Source organism: Nothoprocta perdicaria, unplaced genomic scaffold (assembly GCF_003342845.1).
Source record: "Nothoprocta perdicaria isolate Ctin4 unplaced genomic scaffold, notPer1 scaffold_13, whole genome shotgun sequence".
Classification (NCBI taxonomy): Eukaryota; Metazoa; Chordata; class Aves; order Tinamiformes; family Tinamidae; genus Nothoprocta; species Nothoprocta perdicaria.
Genome location: NW_020454427.1, coordinates 7,263,026 through 7,289,646, shown reverse-complemented (window position 1 = coordinate 7,289,646; position 26,621 = coordinate 7,263,026). Strand labels below are relative to the sequence as shown.

At 44.9% G+C, this 26,621-nt stretch overlaps 1 protein-coding gene across 1 annotated transcript; it reads right to left on the bottom strand.

Annotated features, from left to right (window-relative positions):
* Positions 1–82: 82 nt before the first annotated feature.
* On the bottom strand, positions 83–26,621 carry ENPP6 (ectonucleotide pyrophosphatase/phosphodiesterase 6). Its single transcript, XM_026033584.1, has 8 exons — positions 26,354–26,621; positions 16,461–16,640; positions 11,533–11,644; positions 7,990–8,131; positions 6,421–6,600; positions 5,294–5,431; positions 3,575–3,698; positions 83–3,023 (listed from the first exon to the last, which is right to left on the bottom strand). Exons 1-8 carry the CDS (start codon positions 26,577–26,579, stop codon positions 2,818–2,820), a joined length of 1,308 nt encoding a protein of 435 aa, XP_025889369.1. The 5' UTR covers positions 26,580–26,621; the 3' UTR covers positions 83–2,817.

Here is a 26,621-nt window from a genome sequence, read left to right as displayed (position 1 = left end):
AGGCTTTTGTTTTCAACGAGGGGAAACAATGAAATTGCAGCACATACTACCATGGGGCTCTTGTGAAGGTTGACAGTGTAGATCAGGTCCACAGGAGACCGGATAAACTCCTGGGAAGAGGCTCCACAGGTGGTAGGATCTGTAGGTGTCCAAGCTGCGGAGATCCTGATGTCCAAGCGTCCACATTTTGAGGCGRGAGGACAACTTGGCCTGARCTCTGGTCATTGGAAGGTGGTCACYAGTTGGGGAGCATCAGCTGTTGGGGTCGTCTTTGGTGTCATCTCATCCCACCAGGGCAGGGTGCTGCACGAGGGGAGCACAGAAGCAAAAAGCAAAAGCAAGGACTGGTGCCCAGGGCCAAGGACGAGGGACCTTGCTTCAAGTTCAGCAAGAAATGGCAACAAAAAATTACACCCGTTCAAAAGGTGAAATATAGAAAAAGTTCCATGCAAAATGCTCTCATACGCAAGCTATCGTACCTCCTGTGGTAGAGTCARTGTTCCTTGTTTACATGCTGACAACTTGTCCATTTCTAAACAATGTTATCATCCATCTCGCTGAGGGCTAATCAGCACAAGCTTCAAACACTGTTTATCACACTTTGATTCACAAATCAATCAAGAAAGGCACGGTGTTACAGTTTTTGGGTTTTTTTTTCCCCCAAAATCTTACAGTATTTACAGAAAGATGCATTTTTTTTTCTACGAGCATTCTTATTCACTCATTCACAAGCAAGCGTTGTACAAAAGCATCATTCAGAACCAGCTTTTTAAAYGCACCCACCTCGCTTGCATAGGACTCAGAAAAGCACACTAGCATCAAGACACTGATTTTTGAATAAGAACGTGAACTGATTTAGAGGTAAAAAATACAGAGGCAGGAAGATGCGTGTCTGCAACGCGCCCAGCCGCCGCTCTCCTGGCGCAAAGGAGCTCCATGTGGATCCGCAGTCAAATTCCCATTGCACAGACCAGGTGTATTTTGAGGTGTGTCCCCATAACACACCCTAGTTGCATGTAGGTCCAGCAAATCCTAACGCAACTATACAATGTGCTCTGCAAMGGACACCACGTATGGCTGCTTTTATAAAAATTATACAGAAACACTCGCAGAGCCAGGGATCAACACTGATTTCATGTGCCGTGGCCCATACCTGGATCATCTCAGCAGGCCTGCTTGTTATTTCTGGTTTCTGCTGGTGCTAGTGAGGAGCAGAACAGACCCTCAGACTTTCAGGGTGTTTTTCCTCAGTAAGAGGATATTGGATTCTTCTTTACTGTGATGGTTAAACCTGCAGGCTGCGGAGGGATTAGCATGCACAGTGTGTATCCTGTTGCTTTTTGAACGAAACTTTGCAATTTAGTCATTTGGTTATCTTTTACACTGATAATTTTCTCACTTTAAAAATGCGCTCCAGTGAATTCATTGAGCCTGGTCCATTAGAGAGTGACAGGGAACTTTGAACAATAGGTGCTTGTTTTACAGCTACTGCAAATGCTTAGAAAGCACTAAATTGCCTTTTATACTCAACAGTCTAATAACAAAGACTGATTTTCTTCCTCTTTTTTTTCCAATTGATTTGATGGTTCACTTGAGCTTTAAAAACACATTACATAAATCTTTGCAGCCCTTACAGAAGTCTTTTGTCAAGTTTAATTTGTTTTTGTTTTTCTTTTTCAAGGTGTAATCATTCACCCTTAAACTCACTGTACTGGATCGGTGCTGGTGCTTGGCTTTGGAGCCCTGTGACTGGTAACTCTGAGGTTTATTTTGCATGGGGAGGGACCCAGGTCCTCCCAAAGGCAGCTGGCACAGAGAGCTGGAGGCACAGAGATCTATGGGATAAAACTGGAAGGCACTGCCGGATGCCACAGTCTCCAGAGAGGGAAAGGACACTTTGCGGGATYAGACCTTTAGGATTCTGTGCTGGATGTGTGTGTTTCATGGTGGAAACTAGACAATGAGGAAAGGTCCCCCAATTCCCTCGTGAGSATCGTTGTGTGGAGGGATGTCACAGGTTTTGCGGAGGGGTTTCAGGTTTACTGGTGTGTCTTGGTGATGTGGGTAGGTTGACTTCACCCCTGTGACTTAGGCTCACTGCCTCCACACACAGCTCGGTCTCCACCTGCCGTTTAGCTTGACCGTGACCACTTTGTTTGGGCTCGTGGGGGTCAGATTTAGCTAGGCTTAGCTGGGGGTGACCTGTCTGCACAGACCTCTGTCCCCATCGCAAACACAACACTGAAGCTCAGCACAGGGGACCGTGCTGCTTGCTGCATGGCTTGAGCGGCTCAGACACGGACATCTGGAGCCCCTGGAAAAGCGGTAGGGGTTGGAAATCTTGAAGAGCAACTGGGAGCGGAACAGCAACCGGAGCAGACCATACAGTTTCCCCCAGGAAAGCAAGAAGGCGGTGAAAAACCAGGCTTCCTAACAGAACCTCCTCCTAATTCAGTGTGTCCAGGGACCATTTCCTTTCCCTTCTATTCCCACAGCTGCCTGCTCTCTCCTGTGCAGTGGGAGGCAAAAACCCAAGGTCCTGTTGCTGTGCAGGGTCCGGTCTGCCAACYGGGGCTCGCTTTGGGAAAACGAAGGCTGGGAAAAGCAGGATGCTCCCAGTGCTCTCCTACCCCTGCTGGCTCTGCCACTGCTCCCACAGGAGCCGGGCAGAAGAGCGGTGCTCGCTTCACCCGTGGCGCGCCGCACCCTATTAATGCAGCTATTATTCAGAGAAGACTCAAACAAAAAGAAAGAGGTGGGTGGGGAGCGGGGAGGGCTCGAGTTGCTGGTGACACTGACCCGCATTGTCCCGCGCTGCTAGGCGAGGAGGGCGAGCAGGAGCAGGGCRAGCGCGCAGCGGGGCCAGGGCGCGCGCGGCGGCGCGGGCGCCGCGGCCCGCAGCAGGCACTCCACGCGCGACCACGAGCCGTTGTTGGGCAGCGGCCTCACGCCCGCCACGTGGCACAGCACGTTGTACACGTCCACGGACCTGATGGGCGGCGCGCGGAAGTTGGACCTGAAATCTGGAAGGGAAGAACGGGCGGAGATGAGGGGCGGGTGCCGTGCGGGCGCTCGTGCCCGTGCCCGGCTTCCCAGGCGGGTGGGTGCTGCCAAGCAAGGCCAGCACTTCCCGCTGCGTGGCTTACGGCACAGCGCAGCAAAGGCACTCCAAATGCTTGTATTTGTCACTAGTATTTCTGATCAGATTTTATTAAAAAAAAAAAAAACAAAGAAAATAGAAGTGAATTGAATTATTAAATACACAGGAGCAACTTTCTTGTGTGTGCATTTGGTAGAGTTAATGGCCTGAACTAGTTGCACCACAGCTGCTGCTCTTCCCTCGCTCCTGGCTGCCCTCACAGCCTCCAACTCCTCAACATTCAAAGGGCCTGAGCAGGAGGAAAGCAGGAGCAGGGGCCCAGGGCAGGCGCACGAGGCACGGCTGCCACCTCSGGAACCTTCGCCAGGGAAGCGCTAGCAGGGCCGCCACCGAGAGGCAGCTTCCTGCTTTTACAGGCAGGATTGCAAGTCCGGGCACCCGTGGGGGCCACACCAGGATGCAGTTTGGCCTTACCTGGCCCGTAGGCGAGGAAGAAGCCGCGCATGTCCATGAGCTCGTTGTCGTAGCCGTGCCAGCCGTTCTGCCAGGCGTCCCGGCGCCCGGTGCCGTTCTCCCAGAAGGGCAGCTTCTCCCTGCTCTGGGGACGCAAGCAGACGCGGGTGAGGAACCCACCATGACTCGTCACTCAGTTCATGTTTGCCCCCCTTGTCACTAACGTGGCATCGCTGAGCTCCGGGACACGCTGGTTCCACGGCCCTGAGCAGATGACTGGCAGCAGTGCCCCTTGCTGCCTCCTCAGGGGGAAATGTCCTCTGAGTCTTCCTGAAATGCACTACAGACCCTCACCAGGAGCTCGTCCTGTGCTGCGCTCTCCAGAAGCAGCAGCACGTCACGCTATAGTTCTCCTCAAAACTGTGCAAATACTGAACTAATTGCACTTTGGATAGAGAAATGGAAATGAAACTGGATATAGAAATTGCAATAAGATGGTGAATGTGAGATGACACGGKAGATCCCTGGCATTAACTTCCTAAGGGCCATGTAAACCCAGCTAGAGCTTCCTATAATGTTCAGGTCCCGAGTGTGCCTTTGCTGGAACAGAGGGAATGCCCCTGAAGTGTCTCCCCCATTCCCATGCTGGGGCTGGACCACAACACAGAGCATCGTGCCTCCAGTTAGCAGTGCCCAGAAGTGTTCCCAAACTGGCAATCAATGCAGGAATATGAGAAAGATGGTCCCAAGTATGGAGCCACTGAGATGCCCTGTGCACAGACCATACATGAGCAGAYAGAAAAAGGGTTGATTTCAGACCCCTTTCCTTTCACAAACATTTATTTTGTCCAGTTTTATTTTCCCGCTTTTCCCAAGGGCCCCAAGGATGGTGTCAAGCAGCTCTCTCTTGACTGGGGGGATATGCTCAAACATCCATTGCATTTCTTCACACATAACTGCCAGCAGAGATACCAGATAACCGAACAATTTTAGCTGACAAATTAAATCTCTTGTCTGCATCTAGTTCCCTGACGGTGCTCAGAGCAAGCCAAGGAAGAAAGGGTCTCGTTCCCGCTGCGGCCCCAGGCCCTGCGCTGCAGCCCGGCTCCCAGGCGCTGACCACGTCAGGCTGCTCACGGGCCCATGCAGCATGGGGCAAACCTCCATTTCCACGTCCCCCCAGGGAGAGTGAAAATGCACCGAGGATAAGGAGAACCTGGCAGAATTAATGAGTGCACACCTGTGAAAATCAGGGACGGAAGGGGCAGAGCTAATTACCACAGCAGCAGCATTTGCCACACTATTATTAAGGTTTATCAGAGGTCCAATGATTTTTAAAGTGTTGCGTTTTCTTTTTTCCAGAAAATGTAAGAACGTTCTGTGCTGAATCTTGTACTACAGAAAAGAGTATTATAGTAATATGTATATATGTAATAAGGATATAATGTGCAGATGTGTATATCTCTGTATACACAAATGTGCACCAAAAACTAGCTGTGACAGAAGAGCATTTACTGTTGTTTCAACATTTGTTGACAAATTTGGAAAGCCAGGAAGTAAGTGTAGGATATAGGAAACTTTGGAAGAAGTGATTAGTCTAAAAGATAAGAAGCTGAAACCCACATCTTTTTGGATTCAAAGACAGAGGAAGCTTGCTGGGAAGGAGAAGGGAGCAAGTATTGGGAAAGCAGTTGGCTTGGAAGAGCAAGGGGCAGTTTTAGGACAAGTCTTACACTTTACCTCTGCTATGAACCATCCTTCATCAGCCACAAGAGTGAGAGGAGACACGAATTTCCCTTTTTTGTAGAAAAACCTGTCTGGAATATCCTGGATGTTATAAACATGCATATGTTCCACAGCTTTCAATTTTTCATATATCTGCAAGAAAGCAAAAGTTAGGATACTATAYGGCTATAAAGATCATATAAACATCTATTGATGTGTGGAAATATTTGAATTGGTCAGATAGCTACTCCCATCATCAGTATGTTCAAACTGACCATTTGCTGGTCCAAAAGATGGTGATGGCAATGCAAAAGCTGCTAATATACTTAGGTCAGTCTATATACTTAGACTGTAAATACATAGGAAACCACAAACTCACACATACACTTGCAACAGGTATAGGCACAGATGGAAGCACATGGATATGCAGACACACACAGCAGAAGGCAACAAGCTGTTGAGGAAGACAGTAAACTAGGCAATGGGCAAGCTCAAGGACACAATGTGGATGGGATACAGATGTGGAGAGGGGATATTCTGCCCCTGTGCTGAGAGACCAACACCTACTGTCCCTTACCTCTGTGCTTCTTGCATGTAACCAGTCAATCCCTATCAGAGGGACTGATAGTGCTTAGTTATCTGCTCCATAAGGATGCTGTGAGATTAAGTAGTCAATGCCTGTAGCTTTGGAAATAGCTGCATGATGCTACACAAGTGGTTTAGTTATTTGACAGGAGTTTGTTGGAATAAGAATGCCCGACCTCCACCAGACCATTTGATAGTGCCAGCTCGTGTCAATAGGTTGGCTAATACAAAATCTTTAAAATGTTTTTTGAGATAAATCCTTTGTATCAAATGCAGAGAAATTATGATGGGATTGAAAGGAGATATGTGCACTGGAAAAAAATAAAAAGTGAAAGATCGTGTTTTTTAGTTTATCTGGTGTGAATTTCTTTCAGATACCAAAGTCACAAGAGTGCAAAATCAGACTTAAAGCCTGACTGCTGATGAGAGGGTCGGGTTGATTTTCACACACATCTCYGACAACAGGATTTGGTTGTCATGGCCAAACTAATGAAAGAATTGTTATAAAGCAAAACAAGCAAATGCCAAAGAAATAAATGCTGATAGGCTGTACTTACTTCCGCATGCTTCTCTGGCACTGGCCACAGGCTCACGACAGGACCTCGGTCCTTCATCTGTATGGTGTCGCTCATGTTAATGTAGTTCTTCAGCTCGATTACTTTGTTGGCCCAAGAGATGTCAGTCATCCCGTGGTCAGAGAAGAGGACGACATTGACCTCATCCTTAAGGCCCTTGCTCTGTGAGTGCACATATACACACACACACACATACATATATATATATATATATATATACACACACATATATACACACATCCCATTGACACAGGGTGAAAGCTTGAGCTTGAACCCCTTCACCCAAACACATCCTTATGGTTTGGATGCAAATTAAATCTCCTTCCAGGATGTGCAGGAACTGATTCCAGCAAAGCAGGTGTCCCTCAGAACTGCAGCTCCCAGAGCTTTCCTCTCATTTCTTTCTGAGCTTCCAAATGTTGCTTATACAGATTCTCCCCCTGTTCTTCCTTCACCCTTAAACCTGAGCTCAAAAATCCCATCTTAATCCAGCTCTAGACCTGCAAAAATGCCTTTTCTGCTTGATATAAAGTACAGGACACTAAATCTCTGACCCACAAAACTGTTGTCCCAATTGCACTTGAATAGGATTTTATCTTACTTATTTCTTACTTATCTTACTTATCTTACTTATTTCTTGGTCAAAATGCTGGGAATAAAGGACCTTTGTCATTAATACATCCTCTCCTCACAAACACTTAGCATTGCACCTTTTATGATTTATTGAAATTGTATTATCTTATTTAAGTACATAAAAAAGCTCTAATCTATATATTTATTATATTAGAAATAACCATGAAACCTGCATTTATGCAAAAGCTTGATGTCCTTTCTATCACCACCAGAATCATTTAGATAATGTTTTTAAAACAAAGGTTGCAGGACAGAGCTCTGATAGGTGCCATAAAAGCTGCTATAAAAGTTAATTRTCTGATTCCACAGACCTTACCAAATGAGGAGTTTTGATTCGTTCACCCACTATAAATTCCAGCTGGCAACACAAACTATCACCAGAGCAACATGTATATTGGTCTATGGTTTCCTGGGGCTATTGGTGTAATAATCCACCAGGAGGATTATAAGGCTGTCTGCAGAAATCAAGGAAACAGTGTCTAAATGTGCACAGGAGAGCAATAGCCTCTGTTTTCAAGGAAATAAAAGTTTATGGCCAAGACATCCAATTAATAAGTATTAAATGGCTCTCTGCAGTGCCAAGAAGAACAGTCTGAAAAAGCTTTTTCAGATGTTGCAGTAAGATCTCAAGTAATTGCCGATTTTGGACAGGTCTCTCTCACAGCTCTCCTTGCAGGGGCAGAATTATTTTAAAGCAACAGGCACCATTTTGCCCTATTGATTTGGCTTCTTTAACGTCTTTCAGCAACCCAGGGGCAAGAGCAGCCAGGGCCAGGATGGAGGAGCCACGAGGGACAAGGCACGAGGGAGATGCTCCACGAGATGCTGTATGGGCAGGGAATGACACTCTCCAAGGGTTGCAAAAGTTACAGCTGCAACGAAGTGCCCGCCGGCGCTTTGCTTCCTGAGCCCACTCACCTTGATTTGCTGGATCATGGTGCTCAAGGCTTTGTCCACCTCCCTCAGGGCGCTCCTGCGCTGCGGGGACGCGGGGCCGTAGTGGTGCCCTTCCACATCGATGCGCTCGTAGTAGACGGCTGCCATCTCCGCGCTGCCGTTGCTGGAGCCGCGGGAAGGGGAAGCCGTGAGAGCAGGGCACACACAAGGACACGTCAAGGTGTTGACATCCCTTCCCGCACCAGCACTTGCAGTCCCACAGGAACCATTTCCAGTACCCTGTCCACGCCAAATTTCCCCAAGAAAGCAAGTTCCTGTGCTCATCCCACCTCTGCCTTGCTCCTCGTCACATCTCCCTCCTCCAGTAGTTTCAAGCCTGTGGGCTGGTTGCAGCCAAGTCTGACGCAAGGGGGTCGGTGTCTACCACCAGAAACAAGGCTTCATCACCCCCWTGCTTGCTGGGACACTGGAGGTGGTCAGAGACCCACAGTGGGGGTGCCAGGCAAGGATTACACACTCTGTCCTCGCAGCCCTCTCCTACGCCTCCTGATCAAGAAGGTTTTGCCTTTAAAGAGCCACAAGAAGCACTAATTTCTGTGCCTAACGCCCTTATTCAAAATCCTATGTTAATTACTAGCTAAATGTGCTCTAATTAAGGTTTGGCACTTCTGGCTTTGTCCCATGTGAGGTCTTCCACATGACTTGGGCCATCTCGGGACATGCTCCTCCATGRCCTCACAGAAACCAGGACCGTGCAGCTCAGGGTGAGGTTACAGGAGAACGCTCTTGTTCAGGAATACTGTCCATGGACAAAAGCAAGCTAAGGTCAGCTCTGAGGCTGCACAAAGTTGGCTTATCACACACTTCTGCATTRAATGCCCTCAGCATAATTAGGCTTGAAAATAAATAAATCAACACCTAATTACGTTTTCATGGCCATTTTACAATTCACTGTAAAGCTGACTGAGAGTGGTCTTGAAGATAAAAATGCAAAACTGTGCTTATAGGGTTCAAGCCTAGTCTTTTCCCACTGTACTTAACACATGCCAGTGTATGCCATCCATGATATATACCCTTATCTAAACCAAAATTCCCACAAGAAAAGATGGTGTGTGTGTTTTCCTTACAGGTCTAGCATCTCTTATTAAGGACATCCTAATAGGTGAATTGGGGCCTAGTGCTGGTCTTTGTGAGTTTGCAAARGGCCTGGACAAAGGTTCCCTGCAGGAAGCTGAGCAGCTCTGTGTGAGCAGGGAATTTCTTGGCCAGGGACACTGCAGAGCAGTATTCGCTCTAATTCTTCATGATTKTAAAACCATTCAAATGAAGATGCCCTTCCTTTTCCTCGCCCTAATATTCATCTCAATATTAGTTTCCCACTATACCAGGAATAGATTAATTTCTAAAATTTAACCCTATGTGACATACAYGTTCACTGAACCTATTGACACAGTTTTTTTCCTCTTCAACTACTTACATATTTTTGTGTCTTCTCGCCTGTAACCTAATGACCAGCTCAAYCTAGTCCTGCAGGAGTTTGGCTGTAGAAAGCAATCATCTTATTTAGATTGTGATGGGATTTCTTAGTGAGGTCTTGGTCTTCCRAGCAGGAATGTTGTACTTGGTATGTGTAACCTCATGGGACAAGCCCTTGCTGCACCGCGTGCCTAGGAGTTTGCATGGTTGGGTACAACACATCYAGAGCTGGCAGGATCGAGTATGTCTTTGCTTCCATTTTCAGGCTGTTTTTCTGAGAAAASTGGGCTTTTCTGATAAGGACTGTCACGGGGGAGTAACCTGTCTTTCTAACTATATATTAGTCCCTATCTTCTCCCATCACCTGTAACTTTTGAAAGAAATTGCTAACGAAAACATGCTAAAGATCTATGGCTATGCCAAAAAGGGTTTTGGTTTTCATTTTGCAAGTACCACAAAATCTTTGCAATGTCTGTCCAAGAAGTAAGTAAATTACAACCCATGTAAATTATAGCCATGGAGAAGACATGAGGGACGTTCTAGTTTATCATGTCAAAAATGGGGGCTTGACTTGATTTTGAACGCTTTTGGGGGACAGGATGCTCYTGTGCCTAAATTAATGGCTCCTGCCACCAGCTGCTTTCCCACTCTGAGCCAGYGCCAGGCTGGCAATTAGCCAGCTAATTGGCTTTTTAATTAGGAATTGCACAGGACCTGCTGGATTCTGTGCMGTATCAGGAGTCGGAAACTCCTTCAAATGATGCACATAACAAGGAAACACCAAGACTCTCAGCAAGGTGAAGTCCTGCTAAATGAGTGCTCCTAAAAACATGGCATTTCAGAGATTGTACTTCCCTCAGGCTGGCAGCAACACGGAGGATTATTTGCCAAGTCCTGAAAGACTGAAAAAAAAAATGGGTGTCAGGGAAAAGAAAGGAAGAGAAAAGATGAGGAAAACTTACTGTCATCTTCTCTCTTTCCTTTTCAATTTGTTCTGTAGCCTCCTTTCTTTCCCTGATTTTTCTCTCTCCTGGAAGGTGCCAGCTTTGGCCTCTTATGAGAGGAACCACTGCCTTTCTTGTGCTCCTGCCCATTTCTTCTTTCTCACAGCAGGGGTGAACTAGCTAGAAACGCTGTCGATGGGCTCCAGCTGACCGAAAGAGCAGCCAGGAGCTGRAGCAGTTCATGCCTCACTTTTCATTGTGCCCACAGTTAGAGGACAAGCTTTCCAGGGCAGCTCTGCCTTTCAGTGCCCCATAAATGCCTCCCTCGTTTTGGAGCCTTTTCACTGAGGAAAAAACCTCTAAGCACCTCAGTACTAGACTTTTTAGATTCCAACTGCTAGAGCAGTTTGCAAGTAATGAATTAAAAGTGCCTCCTGGCATGGGACAAATGAGAAAACTACCAGTGTTTTGGAAGAGGAAGCCCAGCTATAGATAAGGTAAGACCCAGACTGCATATGTGGTTGTGGAGCTGCAGTAAATCCAATTTTCCCTGACTTKACAAGCTTTGCAGAATCTTCCATCATTAATATGATTCCCCTGGATGGGGAACTGGCAAGCTGGATGTGCAGGGCATCCCAGCTGAGCGCATATCTAGAAGCCTATATTCCAATCATACTCACATTTGTGCAGAATGATTGCCTGCCTCCGAAATATTATGCCTGCGATGTTTCAAAATGCAGAAGGAGTCAAAACATCAGTCTTGAAAATGGGTGACCAGAGCTGAATTTCATAATTGCCAAATTCCCATATTTCAAAGTCTACTAGTGAAGGTGAGTGAGCTGCTCTTCAGAGACTAATACATAATTGGATCAGACCTCAYCTCTTTAGGAATAAACATCAAAGGAAAAATAGGAAAAAATAGGATGTCTCCTCTGATTTGAAAGCTGTGAATGAAAAAAAAGGAATATTCCGTTTCCCTTCCCCTTATTATAAGTGGCTATTTCTGTGGATGGTAATGTTTCTATGATTATATTGCAAAGCAGTCTGAGCCCCCATCTTCCCATGTAGGTCGCCCTGAAAAGCCGCCCTGCAGCAGGGCTCAGAGCCGAGTCCTGGAGCGGGGAAGCAGCGCGGCGGGACCTACCGCAGGGACTCGAGCGCGTCGCTGATGGCCTCCGCAAAGTTCTTGTCTGTCGGGACGCTGAAGTACTCGCGGCAGTAGCTTGGCCTCACGCCAAGGATTTCAACCTCACAGCCTACAAGGGGAAAATGCGGCAAGTTTAGTAATTTCACCTTGCTTATAGACACACTACCATGGAATCCAAGTTCAGGTTTGTAAGCTCTCTGTGACGCTGCTTATTTTGCATCTTTTAGGCAGAAAAATTTAATTTCGTGGATGGAAAAGGGGAGAGAGGTTGGTTTGATGAACGCCTCTGGCAAACCATACATTGCATCCTTCTATTTTCTGCTTTAAAAAAAGGTCTGTGACATCCCTCTGTGACAAACCCTCACTCCCTCGCAACAGGCCATTTCCACCCAAATCACTAAGTTGTTTTTGTTTTTAGTGATGTGGCCTCATATCCTCACTTTCCAGACTCCCAGTATAATAGACTTATAATAAACAAATAATTTTGTTTATTATAAGTCCAGCAGATACTTTCCTCAAGTCCTCAAAGTCCAGCAGATACTTTCCTCAAGTCCTCAAAGTCCAGCAGATACTTTCCAGTCAGACACACAGTATCTCACCTAATAATACCCTCTATAATGAGTATTTTCTTATGGGATACTAGCGTTGCACTATTAAACCTGCTTCCCAGGAGATATTATTAGAACAGTATAAACTAATTAACTCCTTTGGTAACTTGCAGCCCTCGCTGAAAAAATGGTCTGTTTTGTCACCCCAGAACTTGTGGCAAGYAATCCTGCAGGAGAACATGGCTTTGAACAAACAAGAACGTATTTCTGTGGGTTTTTGCCCTTTTGCTTTCTGAAGTCCCAAATAACATTAATGTTTAAAAGACCTGTGCTTCGAGAATCACTAAGCTCATGCAAATTATCTTTAGAGAGCCCTCTATCCAGAGCCCTCCCTCCACTGTTACACGTTTCTTGGTGTATTCCTGGGACACAAGAGAAAGGATATCTTTTGCGAAAGAGCCCCTATATACTGCCGTACAGTCAGGTATACAGGGCCAGGACAAGCACAGCCCCAGTTAAACTCCTAATACTTTACTTCAGCTGAATGATTGCTCACAGAAATAAGCAACATGATGATTTAGCTTTTTCTTTTTCCCCCCTCTTCACATACTGACCTCAGTTTATATTTTTTCTCAGATATCATTCCTCAAAATTACTCAATAGATAACTTTAAATGACGGTATTAACCTCCTGGGGATCTGGGATATTTTGCTTGTTCAGATATGTGTATCTTTGCCCTTTCCAGACTGCCAAGTGATGAGCACGATATTAAAGACTAGAGAGGTAGAAATAATTAAAAATAGTTTTGACCACTATGTATTGGTCTGCAAGCAGGCCGATCATTGACAGAAATACAGAAAATTCAAGCTGCTTACAATAAGCATCAAGATAGTGCATRTAGCTTTATGGTCTCAGTGATGAAAATAACTTGAAATTGGATTCTACAGATGAAAGTTGGGTCCAAGTTAAAACAAAACAAAACAAATACATTTACTACAAAGATCCCTTAAATAAATAAACTTCTTCATTTTGGTCAAGGCCAAGACAGCTGGTAAAATTTCTCACTTAAATATAAAGGGAAAGGAAATGCAATAAGGATTTGGAATCAGAGAAGATGAATATTAAGTTTTTCTTGGTGAAAATACAAATAGATGTGCTGTATTTGCTGAGAATTAGTGTTCTGCACAGTTTTTATGACACTAAATGGCTATTTAAGAACCCAGGCTTCTGGAGCAGGAAGAAGGACTTCTTTCACAGTGATATATAGACTTCTCTTTATCTTTTGACATTGGGACTTGAACTTCTGCCAACTTTAAATTACATTTCTAAACATTGATTTAACAGTTGGACACTTTGTGTCATAACAAAGTTTTGAAAACTATCCAGACKAGCTCAACGGTCTGGAAAATGTTGTGTTTAAATAAATAAAAAAGAATAATAATAATAGAAAAAAAACAAAAKCTGAGTTTAGAGTCTCTTTTTCCCTTTTCAGTGTTTAGAAAAGATGTCATTCCACTTCAGCTGGAGCAGTTGCATACACTACTGGAAAATGAAGCAGTTGGAGGGTTTCGTGTTACATCACATCCACGGAGCTGAGCGTGAGGAGCTCTGGAAGGCTTTGACAGTGGTGGGATCACCAGGTTGCTCCTGTGCTCCCCTGCAGCTTCACCCAGTGCTGGAGGTCAGTCCTTCGGCAGGACAACCTGGGCTGCAGCACGGAACATTTGGCTTCAGAGATTGTATATTACTTGGCAATCAGACCTCTAGGAGATGCACAACTTTTTGCCTCTGAATGGAGACTTGAGAAGCAGAAACTTTTAAATAAACATGCTGTGTTCATCTTTGAGGCAAACCCCTCCTTTTAAAAAMCAAATATTCATGACAGAAGAATATAAGGAAGAATAAGAAGGTGGAGATTTTGGATTCAGCCTTTGCAAAGCCTTGGAAGCAACTCTGATGAGGAAATCACAGTAACACAAGTTAACCCCAGGAATTAGCTAGCTGGCACTTGCATCACAGTTGTGTTATGTTCAGCCATTCTCTTTTGGATCACTCTCTTCACTGTTGGCTAGAGCGAAAATACCATCTTCCAGAAGAAAATRTGATGTATTTACCTCTGCACTTTGTTTCCAAACAAAGTTTAGACGCCACATGTTATGGCCCCAAACTTTTCCTATTTGGATCTTTTTCATGATCTTTTACAAGATTAATTACTAATGGAATCCTCAGGCTGGCAAGCTAATAGCACATTATTCTCTGTACAGAAGTTTGCAGCATCTCCACCCACCCTGATTACTAAATCCTTGTATTTTCTTTAATTTTTGGGATCACGTTCCTAACAGAATGCCATTTTAAGAAGTAAAGCCTTAAATAATGAATCTAGAAAATGTCAAACTATTACATCCTTACTGTGGAATTAGAAGACAACTCAAAAATCACATGGGAAAAAGTATCAAATAAATTGTTATATTTAGCATGATTTTTATTTATTGCAATACTCATACTTCAGGCCAATTGCCCTGTAGTTTAGTTCAACTATTTTAGGGTTTTCCCTGCTTCTCCCTCAATGCCCTGTGTATTCACACACGGTCTGTGTATTCATTGGGAACACATACATGTTTAAAAATAAGCATGTGCTTAAGCATTCACTGAACTGGGGCATTAAGGACTTTGCTCAAGGTTGACTGTCACAGATAATAGCAGACAAAAGTACCTGTCACAGTCCACAGATAAAATACCATATTCATACAACTCCCTTTGGCACCAGCAGGACGCAGTTCCATCCTCTGGGTCATAAAAAACAAGTGGATATATTTGACACAAGGAAAAAGGAATGGTCTACTTTTCCTTGCARTTTTCTATAAGAAATACATCTCATGTATATATATGATTTCTTGTAAAAAAAAAAAATAACCTGTGTAAGATGTGTATGCATATACACATTTAAAAGTATAAAATATATAGGACATGTATAAATGATCTCTCCAAATATACATAAATGTATATACATATACATTTCTAATAGCATATATAGACACAAGTTGTGTGTATAAGTGTATATATACATGCACATTCCCCTCATTGGTCTCCTTGGGCACTGCTCAAAAGCTGAGAGGTTCTTCACCACAAAAAAATGCTGTTCCATCAGTTTTCAGTAGCTTTCTGTAGACTAGAGAATCACATCTATTAAGTGCAGATCTACTTGTAGTTAAAACTGAATAGAAACAGGTGTTTTCATAAATTTTTAGAACAATCACTATATTCTTTTATGTTTGGGGTATTTATATATGACATTGATATATATTAAGATAGAAATATCAAGAATTACATCAAGATATTTTTATATATAACCTTTCATATATAACCCATATATCCTACTATTTTCATTGGGGGCAATCTCCAGTAAGAAGCAGCTTTTTTGAAGCATGATCCAAGACATTATCTCCAGCTTGCTCTTCCAGCCTGTTGGACGAGATTTTAGTCTGCCAGGTAAACGGTTGCTTCCTCAGATCTCTCTCTTCAGTTAAGTACAAATGACCTGGCTGGTTTGTGAGTGCAACCATCCGTGTTTTCTCTTTTGGCTCTTCTCTCCAGAAGCCCATCAGCCGCATCGTGCAGGATGGATGTGATGGAGCCCACGTGTGCTGGGCTGGGGCGGGCTGGGAGCCTACGGCGCGAGTCAGCAGCCACCGCTCCACCTGCCATCGCTACCTGTGTTCACACAGCGTTCCCAACACTCGCTCTTCACGCTGCAGTTGTACACAGGAGGGTATCYGCATACTGCTGAGGTAGCAGAGTTAACGGGTCTAAGAGGCAAGAAGCTGCATATCTCGCAAGTAGGGCAGTTCAGCTGCACTGCTAGGACATTTATTCCTACGCGACTGGCTAAATGAACAACTAAGGGTATAGTCTTCTTTGTTAAGAAAGACTTGTCATACACATCTCTAGTGATTCCCAGAGAGGAGACTTGCTCCAATATGGAGCAAACCTGGAACAGGGAGGCCAAGCCACTCTGATCAAAGGGCTCAGTCCAGAGTAACCAGGACCCTGCGTCTGCGTTAATGATGAAGCTCCAGCTCACCAGTCAGTGCTTGCTTCTGGGTGGGGTTTGCTCTCCACACAAGGAAAAACACACAGCTACTCATTTCCAGGTAAGAGAAAACAAAAAACAAGTGACATTTGAGGAGGATGGTTATCTTTTAGCTCTTATCAATGACCTGGTCCACAGCACTGTTCCATGTATGGTTCACCCYAGCTRAGGCTGCAGGTGAGCCTTTACCTCCTAACTGTAGTGCATGCACGAGCCATCCTACAGAGTATGGTGTRCTTAAGTGTAAAGATGCACCACAAAATGGTAATGGTTTCTGGCATACTAACCTGGCCAGTAATACATAGAGACATTCTTCTTTTCTTTCATCATGGTGACCCACAAGGGCTCTGATCCGTTCCACCAGAGAGGCAACAGGCTGTCTTTATTCACACCAATATCAAAAGATAGATTTGTAGTTGGGTCCCACATGTAATTTCCAATCATCTGATGGACCTCACAGTGGCGACCTACAGTGGGAGAAAAAAAGGGCATAATTAGATTAGTGTTGGTCAGGAGGAGGACACCACTAATAGCATTTTTGCTATTACATGCTCACATGAGATTACCTAGTAAACCATCTGAAATGCCATGGTGCAAACTCAGGAAAATTTCATATTGCAGCTGCTCTTATGATCTTCTTGTCCCTGCTACCCTTTATGAATGTTTTCAGTGGTGACAGTCTTTGTCTGTCAGTTTACGGTCTAAAAATTAAGTGCTGAAGTCTGAGTTAGTCACTTAGGATCCCTTCATAGTCAGTGGGGAAGAGAAGCACCTATAGATAATTCACGCCATCCTAAGGAAAAYAATTAAGATATCTGGGAGAAGTTGTGCTCCAGAGGTGCAAACTATTTTAATGAAATAGAGTTAGCGACAGCCAGCTTCTAGACGGCTGAAGCTGGAAGAAATGACGCTTGTGGCCTGCGGCCCGATCAACACGCTGCTCGCGGCCCACACAGACAGGCCTCTGTGGCAGCAGCCCGCGCGGGTGCCACACGTTCGCCTGCCGTTTGGCTCCTTCTAAGGACACAACATCTGCCAAGTCCAAGGCTATTTTAAGGTACTCGCTGGCACACAGACCCAGAGGGCTGCAGGAAGCAGTCTGTAAACAGGAAGGGATAAAAAGCAGTCTCCAGAAACATAAAGTTTGGGAAACTCACATTTCCCCCCCTCTTTCATCAAACACTTAGTATGTATTGCTCAATACTGATATTTAGACATCACAGTTTATTTAACATTGCTTGGAAGAGGGCCAAAAACAAAAGAAAGACTATGCAGAAATTCTTCGGTGACGGTAAGGAGCAAGGGAATCAGGCATGATATATCAGGGTGTTGACCTGGCCTCTCCATCCTCACCCTGCTACACAAGGTTACTGAGTTCACTGAGGCTACTTTTGAGAGCAAGAGCTACACAATAGTCCCCAAGCAATCTGCTTCGGTCTCTATATCCCTATATTTCTTAGGCACATACCCATAGGAAATTAATTCAGAACGTCCAGAGATGCAAGGCATTCACAGTATAATTGATGGGAGAATCCTTATCTTAAAACAACAACAACAAAGACCCACCACAAATAGGCCATTGTGACTTTCTACCATCGGATCTGAAACCTTTATATACTACTTTTTTTATATCACTGATTGCTGGCATTTTGCATGCACACATTTCATTCTTGGTTGCAAGGGATCATTTCATCAGATATTTCCAGCTCTGCAAACTTTGTGTATATGTCATGTTGGAAAGGGCTTTGAAAATCCTGTTGCTGGCAAGTTTCATTAACTGTGTGTAATGGTACAGAGTATTATTCTGATCATCACATTAGAAAGGTTCATTCTTCTAGAGGCATTAGCTCTGTTCTACTTCTGCCTTCGCTTTAGAGAAGATCTATTTCATTCCCTATTTTGCAAAAAATATGCTGGTTTTCGAAAAATGTGCTGGATTTCAAAGAGATTCAATATGTGGATAATTACACTCTTGGAGTAACCCTTTAATTACAAGGGATGCAATACATCTGCAACACAGAGGGAAAGAGAAATCCAAATTTACCATAGATTACTGAATGAAAAGGTATAAATTGTAGTTCATGGATTCAAAAGCAAGAGGAACCATTAGATCAGCAGATAAGGTGATCAGGTATAGCCATGAGGCAGTACCATTTAATGCTGCTTGGGGTCTGTGCTCCAGAAAGACCCCAGATGTCTCTGGGAGACCCCAATCTCCAACTAACCCATCTTCCAGTTGGTCTTCCCAGCAGTTTCTCTCCTCAAAAAGKAGACCTGTTTTCTAATTTGATTTTCTCCTGTTTTAGTCTTCACCCACAGCTCTTCTGTGCCTTGCYTACTGGCAGTAGCTTGTCTGCAATAGCTGGCACTTCTTTCCCTGGAGACCCTAGTCTCCAGGGAAATTAAGGTCACCTCTCTAATTTCATTTGGGTCACCTGCAAAAGCTGAGTGCTTTGCACACTTCTTTTAAGTCGTTTTCTCCAGCTTGAGAAAATGACCTTTGGGGGTCTCCTTTTTAATGATTAGCAAAACAACAACATGGTGCAAGACAGCCACCATAACATGCAGAATTTATTATTGCCTCTGTTACTGTAACTTCCCTTTGTAAACAAACATTAACTTAGGAGTTTCATGGGTAACAACGGGGAAAAAAAATGCAGCATATAGATGTCATTAAAATGACTGCAATTGCAGTGAAAAAACACCCCTTCCTCAAGGAACAGGGAAAAACAAAGGAAGTACAGTTCCCTAGACTATGATAACTACTGTATCCTTCTGGATAAGAGCCAGCAAACGCATTTGCAAGTCTACATGCTACAACTTACTTGGACGCAACACTTTTTACAACATTTATCTTTCTTTAAAGCACATTCCCAAGTCTCCAGGCACTTTTGTCAGCATTGCAATCAATCTATGAAAAACAAAGATGAATTTTTAAAAAGAAATAACACAGCCTGTTGGCCACTCATAACAAGGGTGCAGTAACACTGGCTGCTGAGCACCCTACATCAACTGCATGTGAGATTTTTAAATCAAAAGATGTTCTCCTGTAAAATCCTCTACTTCCCAAGGAGATAAGCATAAGATTTACCCGACAGCCCCAAGTGCTTACCTTAATTAGCACAGCAAAGGTACCATGTTCTGTACTCATATGGTATCTATCCCACGATAAACATAAATAACAATGTATGTGATATGCACATAAATACCTAGGCAGGCAGTATGTTCTATTGCATGTATGTCCTGCAGCTGCAGGGAGTGCTCTTGTCCTGACTCCCAAGTGGAGTGGTAAGAGCCAGAAAAGACTGGCACGTCTGCAGGGCCACATGGTCCACATGGTCTGGGATCAGCTCAGCTGCCCAGCCTGGACAGCTGCTGGCCTTTAGGGAGAGCTTCCCTAGGGAAACTCGGCAGGGTCCTGGATGAAGGGGTTTCAGAGTCCCAGAAGAGCTGCCAAGCAAGGGGCACTGCAGCAAGAGCACCCAAGCCCACATAGATGAAGGGTTATATCCCAAACCCGCCAGCGGTGCTGCCCAGATCCCTGCTCACCTCTGCAATACCAGGGTTTCCATCCACACCACACTCATGTCAAGGGGCAGAAGCAAACACATTTTTATAGTGTGTTGTGTAAGACCCTGTGGTCTGTATGAGCAGAAGACAAAGAAAAWTTCAATTTTCAATGATCTGCTGGTGGTGCATTTGTAAGCCTGTGACAGGAGCACCTCCAGCCCTTTACCAGGACACAGACAGGCTTCCAGGTGGTCCATGAGCAGGGCTGGGCTGGAAGGTTATTTTTCCCCTATAAAGATATCTGATTCAGATAAAAATTCAAAGCTTGGCCTGACATGAAGCATCCTGGGAACACTGAGATACAAACAATTTATTTGGTTAGTCACTGGGCTGTAACCAGTGCAGTGCAGTTACTTCTTCCTTATCCTTTCATCTCCCACAGGGAAACCTAGCAGGAGAAGAGCAGAAGGACACTTGCCCTTCTCTGAATGGGAACAAAGTCAAGGGTAAAAAAAGAAATCCTAGCACCAAGCTGGGCTGGTGGAGAGCACATCTCTTGACGACCCAGGGCTAGATGAGGTGGCCCTGCCATCTGCAGGCCCTCAGGCAAAAGTGGTACCTACAAGACGTGATGAGACAAGTCACGTCCCCAGAAAAGTTTGCTGGCAAAGATTTTTTTWAAATGATCCTCCAAAACCAGCCTGAGCAAAAGTAGAAACACTCTTGCCCAAGTCAGAGAACAATTTGCAATCCAAGAAGGACCATTCCATCAAAATAGCCAGAAGAAAAAAAAAAAAAAAAAAAATCTCAGCTGCACAGTTTGTAAGTGGCATTTCATCTGGCTGCACACACCTCTTAATTCCTTGCTTTCATAAGGAGGCCAGAGCTGGGGTGCACACGAACTGCTTCCAAAGCTCCTCGCTGAGGCTGTGCAGACGCTTGCTGAACGGGAAGGCAGGTCCTGCTTGCCTGTATTTGGGCTCAGCAGCATGCTCGAGGACCAGGGCGAGCTGCAAAGCGGCGTGCCAAGCTGCTGCACGCGCCACCAGAGAGRGTTCGTGTCTCTGGCAGCTCTCTGTTAATAAAGCGTGACTTGGTAGTTCTAGCTCTAGGCAAAGACCTACCTGGATACGTGACTGCCCGCTTGCAGCTGCTAATAGCTGCTAACAGGCGCATTAGGCAGATGTGAACTGTGAGGCTTTAGGTTGTATGTAAATAAAAAATTCTCTGCTTCAGCTTGTGGCTTGCAAACTTGTGTAAGAGAAAACTTCTGTTCTCTCTTTTAAGTGTTTCTATTATTTTTCTTTAATTTTTACAAAGTAAACTCAGATTTTCACAACRTTTTTGTATATGTGTTAATGTGTTAAAGAGAAAGACATCGGCACATGGTATTACAGCCTTTCTGAAGGCAGAGAATAAACAAAGTGAGATGAAGAATCTGAACACTAGGAGCATTTCCAGCTCCCAATCCTGCCAGCACCCTGTCCTTGACAGTACAGTACGGCATTCCCTATCAGGTAACACTACCACCAGCAATAGTCATAGCAGCAGTATTGCAATTTCTTTTACTTCCCAAAGTACAGTTCCAGAAATGGAGGAGAAAAAACAAACAAACCCCACTATTGATCCCACACAGGTAGTTTCACTATTTTAAACTGAGTGCAAAAGTGGGTACAAAATTYTGCTCTTGTGGAAAAGTGAAACAGCCCCTTTCCTCAGCTCTGAGTGGTGACAGCAAAGCCACAGCAGAATTGCATCTGCAATTGGATTTTGCTGGTGTTCACTATACCTTGCACTGATAAAAGCTCAAAGGACACCCTCGAAAGGCTGGTAGTCAATAATTAAGCTTGTCAGTCCCTGTCCTTAGGGTGCAATGCACCACCAGGGCGAGTGCTGCCAGAGCAGGTGAGCAGCGAGCTGCTGGGATGAGGAGAGGCTCCACAGAGGAGGCTTCCCTCCTGCCCCAGGATCTTCTGCAAGTGAGACATTGTGCTGGAAATCAGGAGAACTGCTGCAGCAAATTATAAATCTGCAAGCACGTCAGGGGGATCAGCAGACCTGCAGCTAAAGCATCCACTGCTCAGCCTCTTCCTCTGTCCCACARGCTCTGCAGGACCACTCAGCCTCTCTAGGAGTTATTAGGGATCAGGACCTCAGCAAACAGACCTATGGAGACCCATCACTCCCCACTTTCCAAACTACCCCCCATGCACTGAACTCTGCAAACAGGGAATCCCTCTTTTTCCCCCGGAGGGCAAAAAAATGCAGTTTTGGAAGCAGCACTGCACAACTGACTGAAGATTTGGCTTGTCGTCACCAACAACCTGCCAAAAGACAACTTTATTTTTTGTCAGGACCTTGGATAAAAAAATCCCCACTAAGTTTCCAGCATTGATGCAATGTGCTGGTCACTGATCCTTATCCTGGAAGGTCTCACAACCTGAGGGGCCCTGGCAGGTCCCAAGGGCCACAGCTGTGCCAGGAGTCCCCAGCAGCAATCAGAATAGACCCCCAGGCCCTGCTTCTACCCAGCCCCTGCCCAAACATCTTGGTGCAAGCAGCTTTTACCTCAAGGCATATGGCAAGAGCAAGTCTGGAATAATAACTCACTGCTCCAGCGGTCATGGAGAGAGAGAGAGAGGGAATGTGAGAGGCCTCAAACTTTCCATTTAGTTTAGTTTGAAAAGTCCCTGCAGCAACAGCCTAAGGTAGAGAAAGGGAAATATTAAACTCCCTAAAGCTCTCAATAGGATAAAAGTCTGGAGTGGCTTGTGATCTTAATTCCTTTCTCTGGAAAACAAACACTACATGGTATGATTAAGCCAACCTTCTGGGACAGGCACACTTGGATTCCATCTTCCCTCGGCTGCCAAACCCACATCTAGCCCCACAGAGCTCCCTCAGACGCGTGCGTCAGCACTAACTGCTCCTTTTACCTATTTCACCATTTTACGCCATGCCTTTGCGCACTAATGCAATCCTGCCTCTCCCCGGCCAGTTCTTTGCATGCACAGGGCTATAAGGCAGCGTAAGCACTGACCCCATCAATCCAATTGCCTCACAGCTTGGTTTCAGGGTGCCCTTAAACTCATTGTAAGTGAGACTCAGGTATTAAAGAGCTCCTGTCACTYTCAGGAAATCTGTCCCAAGAAACTTCTTACTCTAAAGAATCTCTTTCCATAATATTATTCTCATTCACAGCTTCTCTCATTTAATTGGTAGGTGTTTGTGCATGAACAGGGTCTCCCTGCAGCTAGAGTCCTCCCCTGTCCTCACTCACATGTCATCTTGGATCATAGACCCCTGTGATATTATGGGGGGGAAAAAAAAAAAAAAAAAAAAAATCAGACTCAACAACTGAAGTGTAATAACACTGGGAGAGGATGGAAGGCATCAGGAGGATAGCCAGCTGGCAGCTCAGCTCCTTAAATGACAACACGATCAGAGGAAACAGTCTCGCACCTCGGGGGAAGCCAAACCTGAGAAACGTAATWGGAGCAAAGGTGTTGCAAAAGATTGCAGGGCTGTAAGGCAGTACCTGCTTGGGCTGCCATGCACTGCAATAGATCTTCATCGTGTAATTCTGAGCAACTTGAGGAATCATTTTGTTGTGGTTTCACATGAGTAAGCCAGACCTTTATTGCTGTTCTTGTGTCTGCATTTTTGCTTGCCTTTCTCATGATTGCCATAGGTTTGGAGGAAGAGAGCAGTTCTCTACCCAAGTCCCAGGACTGGGACACTCCATGCCTCCCCAGTTAATACCTTGTAGGGTGTTAATGGCAACAGATRATTTAAATAGGAGGCCTAGATTATTACTAGAAAGGCTAATCCTGTGTTACTCTTGCCTTTGAATAATTGAAGGCTGAGGATTATCCATCTATCCTCTCTTCTGTTACATATTACAAGATTTTAAAACTCCTTTAATATATCATGGAGGGTCTGACCCCTGGCAGGGCTCCATTTCACTTAAAAGCTGAAAACTCTGTGTTTAGCCTGGCCACATTTCAACCTCATGGTTTTTATCCCTGCCTCTATCATTCCCTTAGTGTGTGACTTTTGACCACTCTTGGTTCTTTGGTGGTTTCTCAGCCACAACTTCCAACTGCCTCTCTAGGAAGTGGTGAGCTCCACTGGAGCAGACAGCCATGGACCCTCTGGAGAGCTCCCTCACGGTGGCCATGAGGCTACTCGCACTGCAGTGCTTTAATATACGTGTGGCCATGGCAAAGGCAGCTKTGTTTATCCCTAGGTAGATTGGATGCAGTTTCACCAGACTAGGCTTTCAGTCAAACAAGTGATGGGACACAACAAACACAGGGATGAGGATGAGCAGATGGGGACAGAAGTTTCTTAAGCCGATTTAGCTGGAAAAGCCAATATATTGCAAAACTGCATCCACAAATGCTGATTTAGAACAGTTTGCAGGTAAGAGTGGGAGCTTCTTAGTAGCTCACAGTGCAAAATTTTAGGACAAGACATAAAGAATAACTTATCCTCATGCCCATGGTTTCTCAGAAGAAACAGCAATGACATTTAAGCAGTGGAGATRTATGAGTTAAGAGGTCAGAAATGCTTTCCGAGGCCTGTGCAGTAGTGAGAGAGGKGGCAACTCACCAGTCACTAGAAATTTGCTACAGCCTGATGCTGATCTCACCCTGTCATACTGTATTGTACTCAAAAGATGTTCCAAGTTTCCTAATTGAACCTGCATAGAGTGAACACCAGAGGCCAAGCTTTGCAGCAGCCAGCCCATCATCTTCTCTCATTTGCCATGTTCTACAGTGTCCTAACCCCACCATCCCCTAAAGCATGGCCTTTCCCTTGCGTGGAATCCCCATCATGGTGTTGAGGGTAGAGAGAACAGCACAACCTTGGTGTTGACCAYGCTGTTGGGTTAGGACATGGCCACAAGCTACACCTGCTGCCCAGGGCTTGGTGCAACCTTGGCACCTCCAGCCCACATTGACTCAGGTGCTTCTGAAGTTGCCTTGGGCTTGTTCATCACCTRGTCCTCAGTTCCCTCCCGACCTACTTCACACCACGTAGACTCACACATGACAGAAGGTAGTTGTTACCTGCAGTTAATTCACATTTGCAAAGCAATGAGATCCTTGCCATGAAGGCCAGAGCAATTTATCCAGAGTTTTGCCTTAAAAGTGGTGTTAAAATTGCAGTACCCCAAAACACTAGAATATCAGTAAATGCCAAGCTGAGATGGAACTCCTTTTTCACAAATACTAACAGGACATTTCTAAAGATTCCCCAATGGCCGATTATAAACTTTAGTCTGCACATACAGTTTTAATAGCTGTGATGACCAACTGAGAATGCTCAAGTACTGAAAATAMGTGGCACTCCACTTTTTATGTAAGTAGTAAAATTGGCTCTACATTCACTCAGTTTCACCTCGCCTCCTCCCTCCCTAAATATTAGAATAGCTAAAAAAAGAGGCAATTCTCTCTCAAAATAGGAAGGGGTTAAGCAGTTTCAAAACAAGCTGGGCACAACTGATGTCAGATTCTGACTTACAATGGCATCTATTTGCTTTCCCAGTGAGCAGGATATGAACTGCTGGGCATTGTGTTGTTCCATGGACAGCACAAGACACCACGTGTCCAGGGGAGAGCAGATTTTATTGCTGCTTTCAGTTAGCTGGAAGGTCTTGTTATTAAATGACTATAGCAAAAAATAAAATAAGAAATAAAGAGACTCTGGAAAAACTTTTCTTTTTAGTTGTTTACTTCAGTTTTGTACTCCAGGGTGCCTTTCTCTGTCATAAATAGCTCATCTGTATTCCAAACACACATTCCTAGTGACACTGTAATTATGTAATCACTATGGTGGGATTAAAAGGAAGTCAGTATTAAAATATATTGTGAAAATAGAGTGAATTGACCTTCACAAAATTGTGTACTCTCCCAAATGCCTTTCCTCAGCATTCAGGGAAAAAAATAAAGCTCATATTAGAGAAGCAAGAAGGAAAAATACTAAAGATTTTTCTTTTTGGCTATTTCACCTTATCTTAGAAATATGAAGACTTAGGGCAGAGTTAAGAGAGGAACCTGTGAAAGCAGAATGTCAGTTTGGGTTAAAAAAAAAAAAATTAAAAAAAAAAAAAAAAAAAACCACAWACACACACAACTTAGTGCTGAACTTTATAAAACTGACCTGCTGGCTAAGAACAACTCACATCTTAGTCACTCTCAGCTTACATGCGTTTTTATTAACTGAAAAGTCCCTGAACAGGCTCCATAATTATCTTCCTTGTGTTTTCCACTCATTTTTATGTTCCAGAGGCAGCAGTAAAGAGCAAGCACTCAGCAGTGCTCTGTGCTTGGACGAGCAGGGAGGTGGATTTGCTGTGAGCTGGGAGCCGTGTCCAGCGCTGCCTTTGCCCAGTCAGCACCAGGACTCCCAGTATGGGACCCCAGTCTGTGAAGAGGAAGCTCCTGGAAGCAGGTCCCAGCAGCACTCCCAACCTTACTGACTAGCAGCAAGAACAGATCTGTTTATCTTTTTGCTTAAGAGTACTCGAGTGCTTTTAAGGTCTGTTCTCAAGTAACCAGCTCAAAGCAAAACMGTGATTATTTTCACATCCTTGCAGGAAAAGGTAGCAGGAATCAAGTCAGCAACCGAGGAACACCCCAGGAAATAAATTAAGCGGGCTCACCTGTCATCAGCGTGTAGTAGTTGGGGTAGGAAAGGCTGGGGAAGTCGGGGGTCATGTAATCCACCTTCACCCCCATGCTGACGATGTCCCTGAAGCCCGGCAGGGACTCGAGCTCCTTGTCATCGAGGTAGTCGAAGCGGAAGCCGTCGAGGAGGAACACGAGCAGCTTTCGGTGCGCGGCCGCAGGGGCCAGGGCCAGGAGAAGGACAAGGGCCAGGCTCCCCATGGCTGCACAGCCAGGGCTGGGGAAGGCGACGGGACGAGCAGC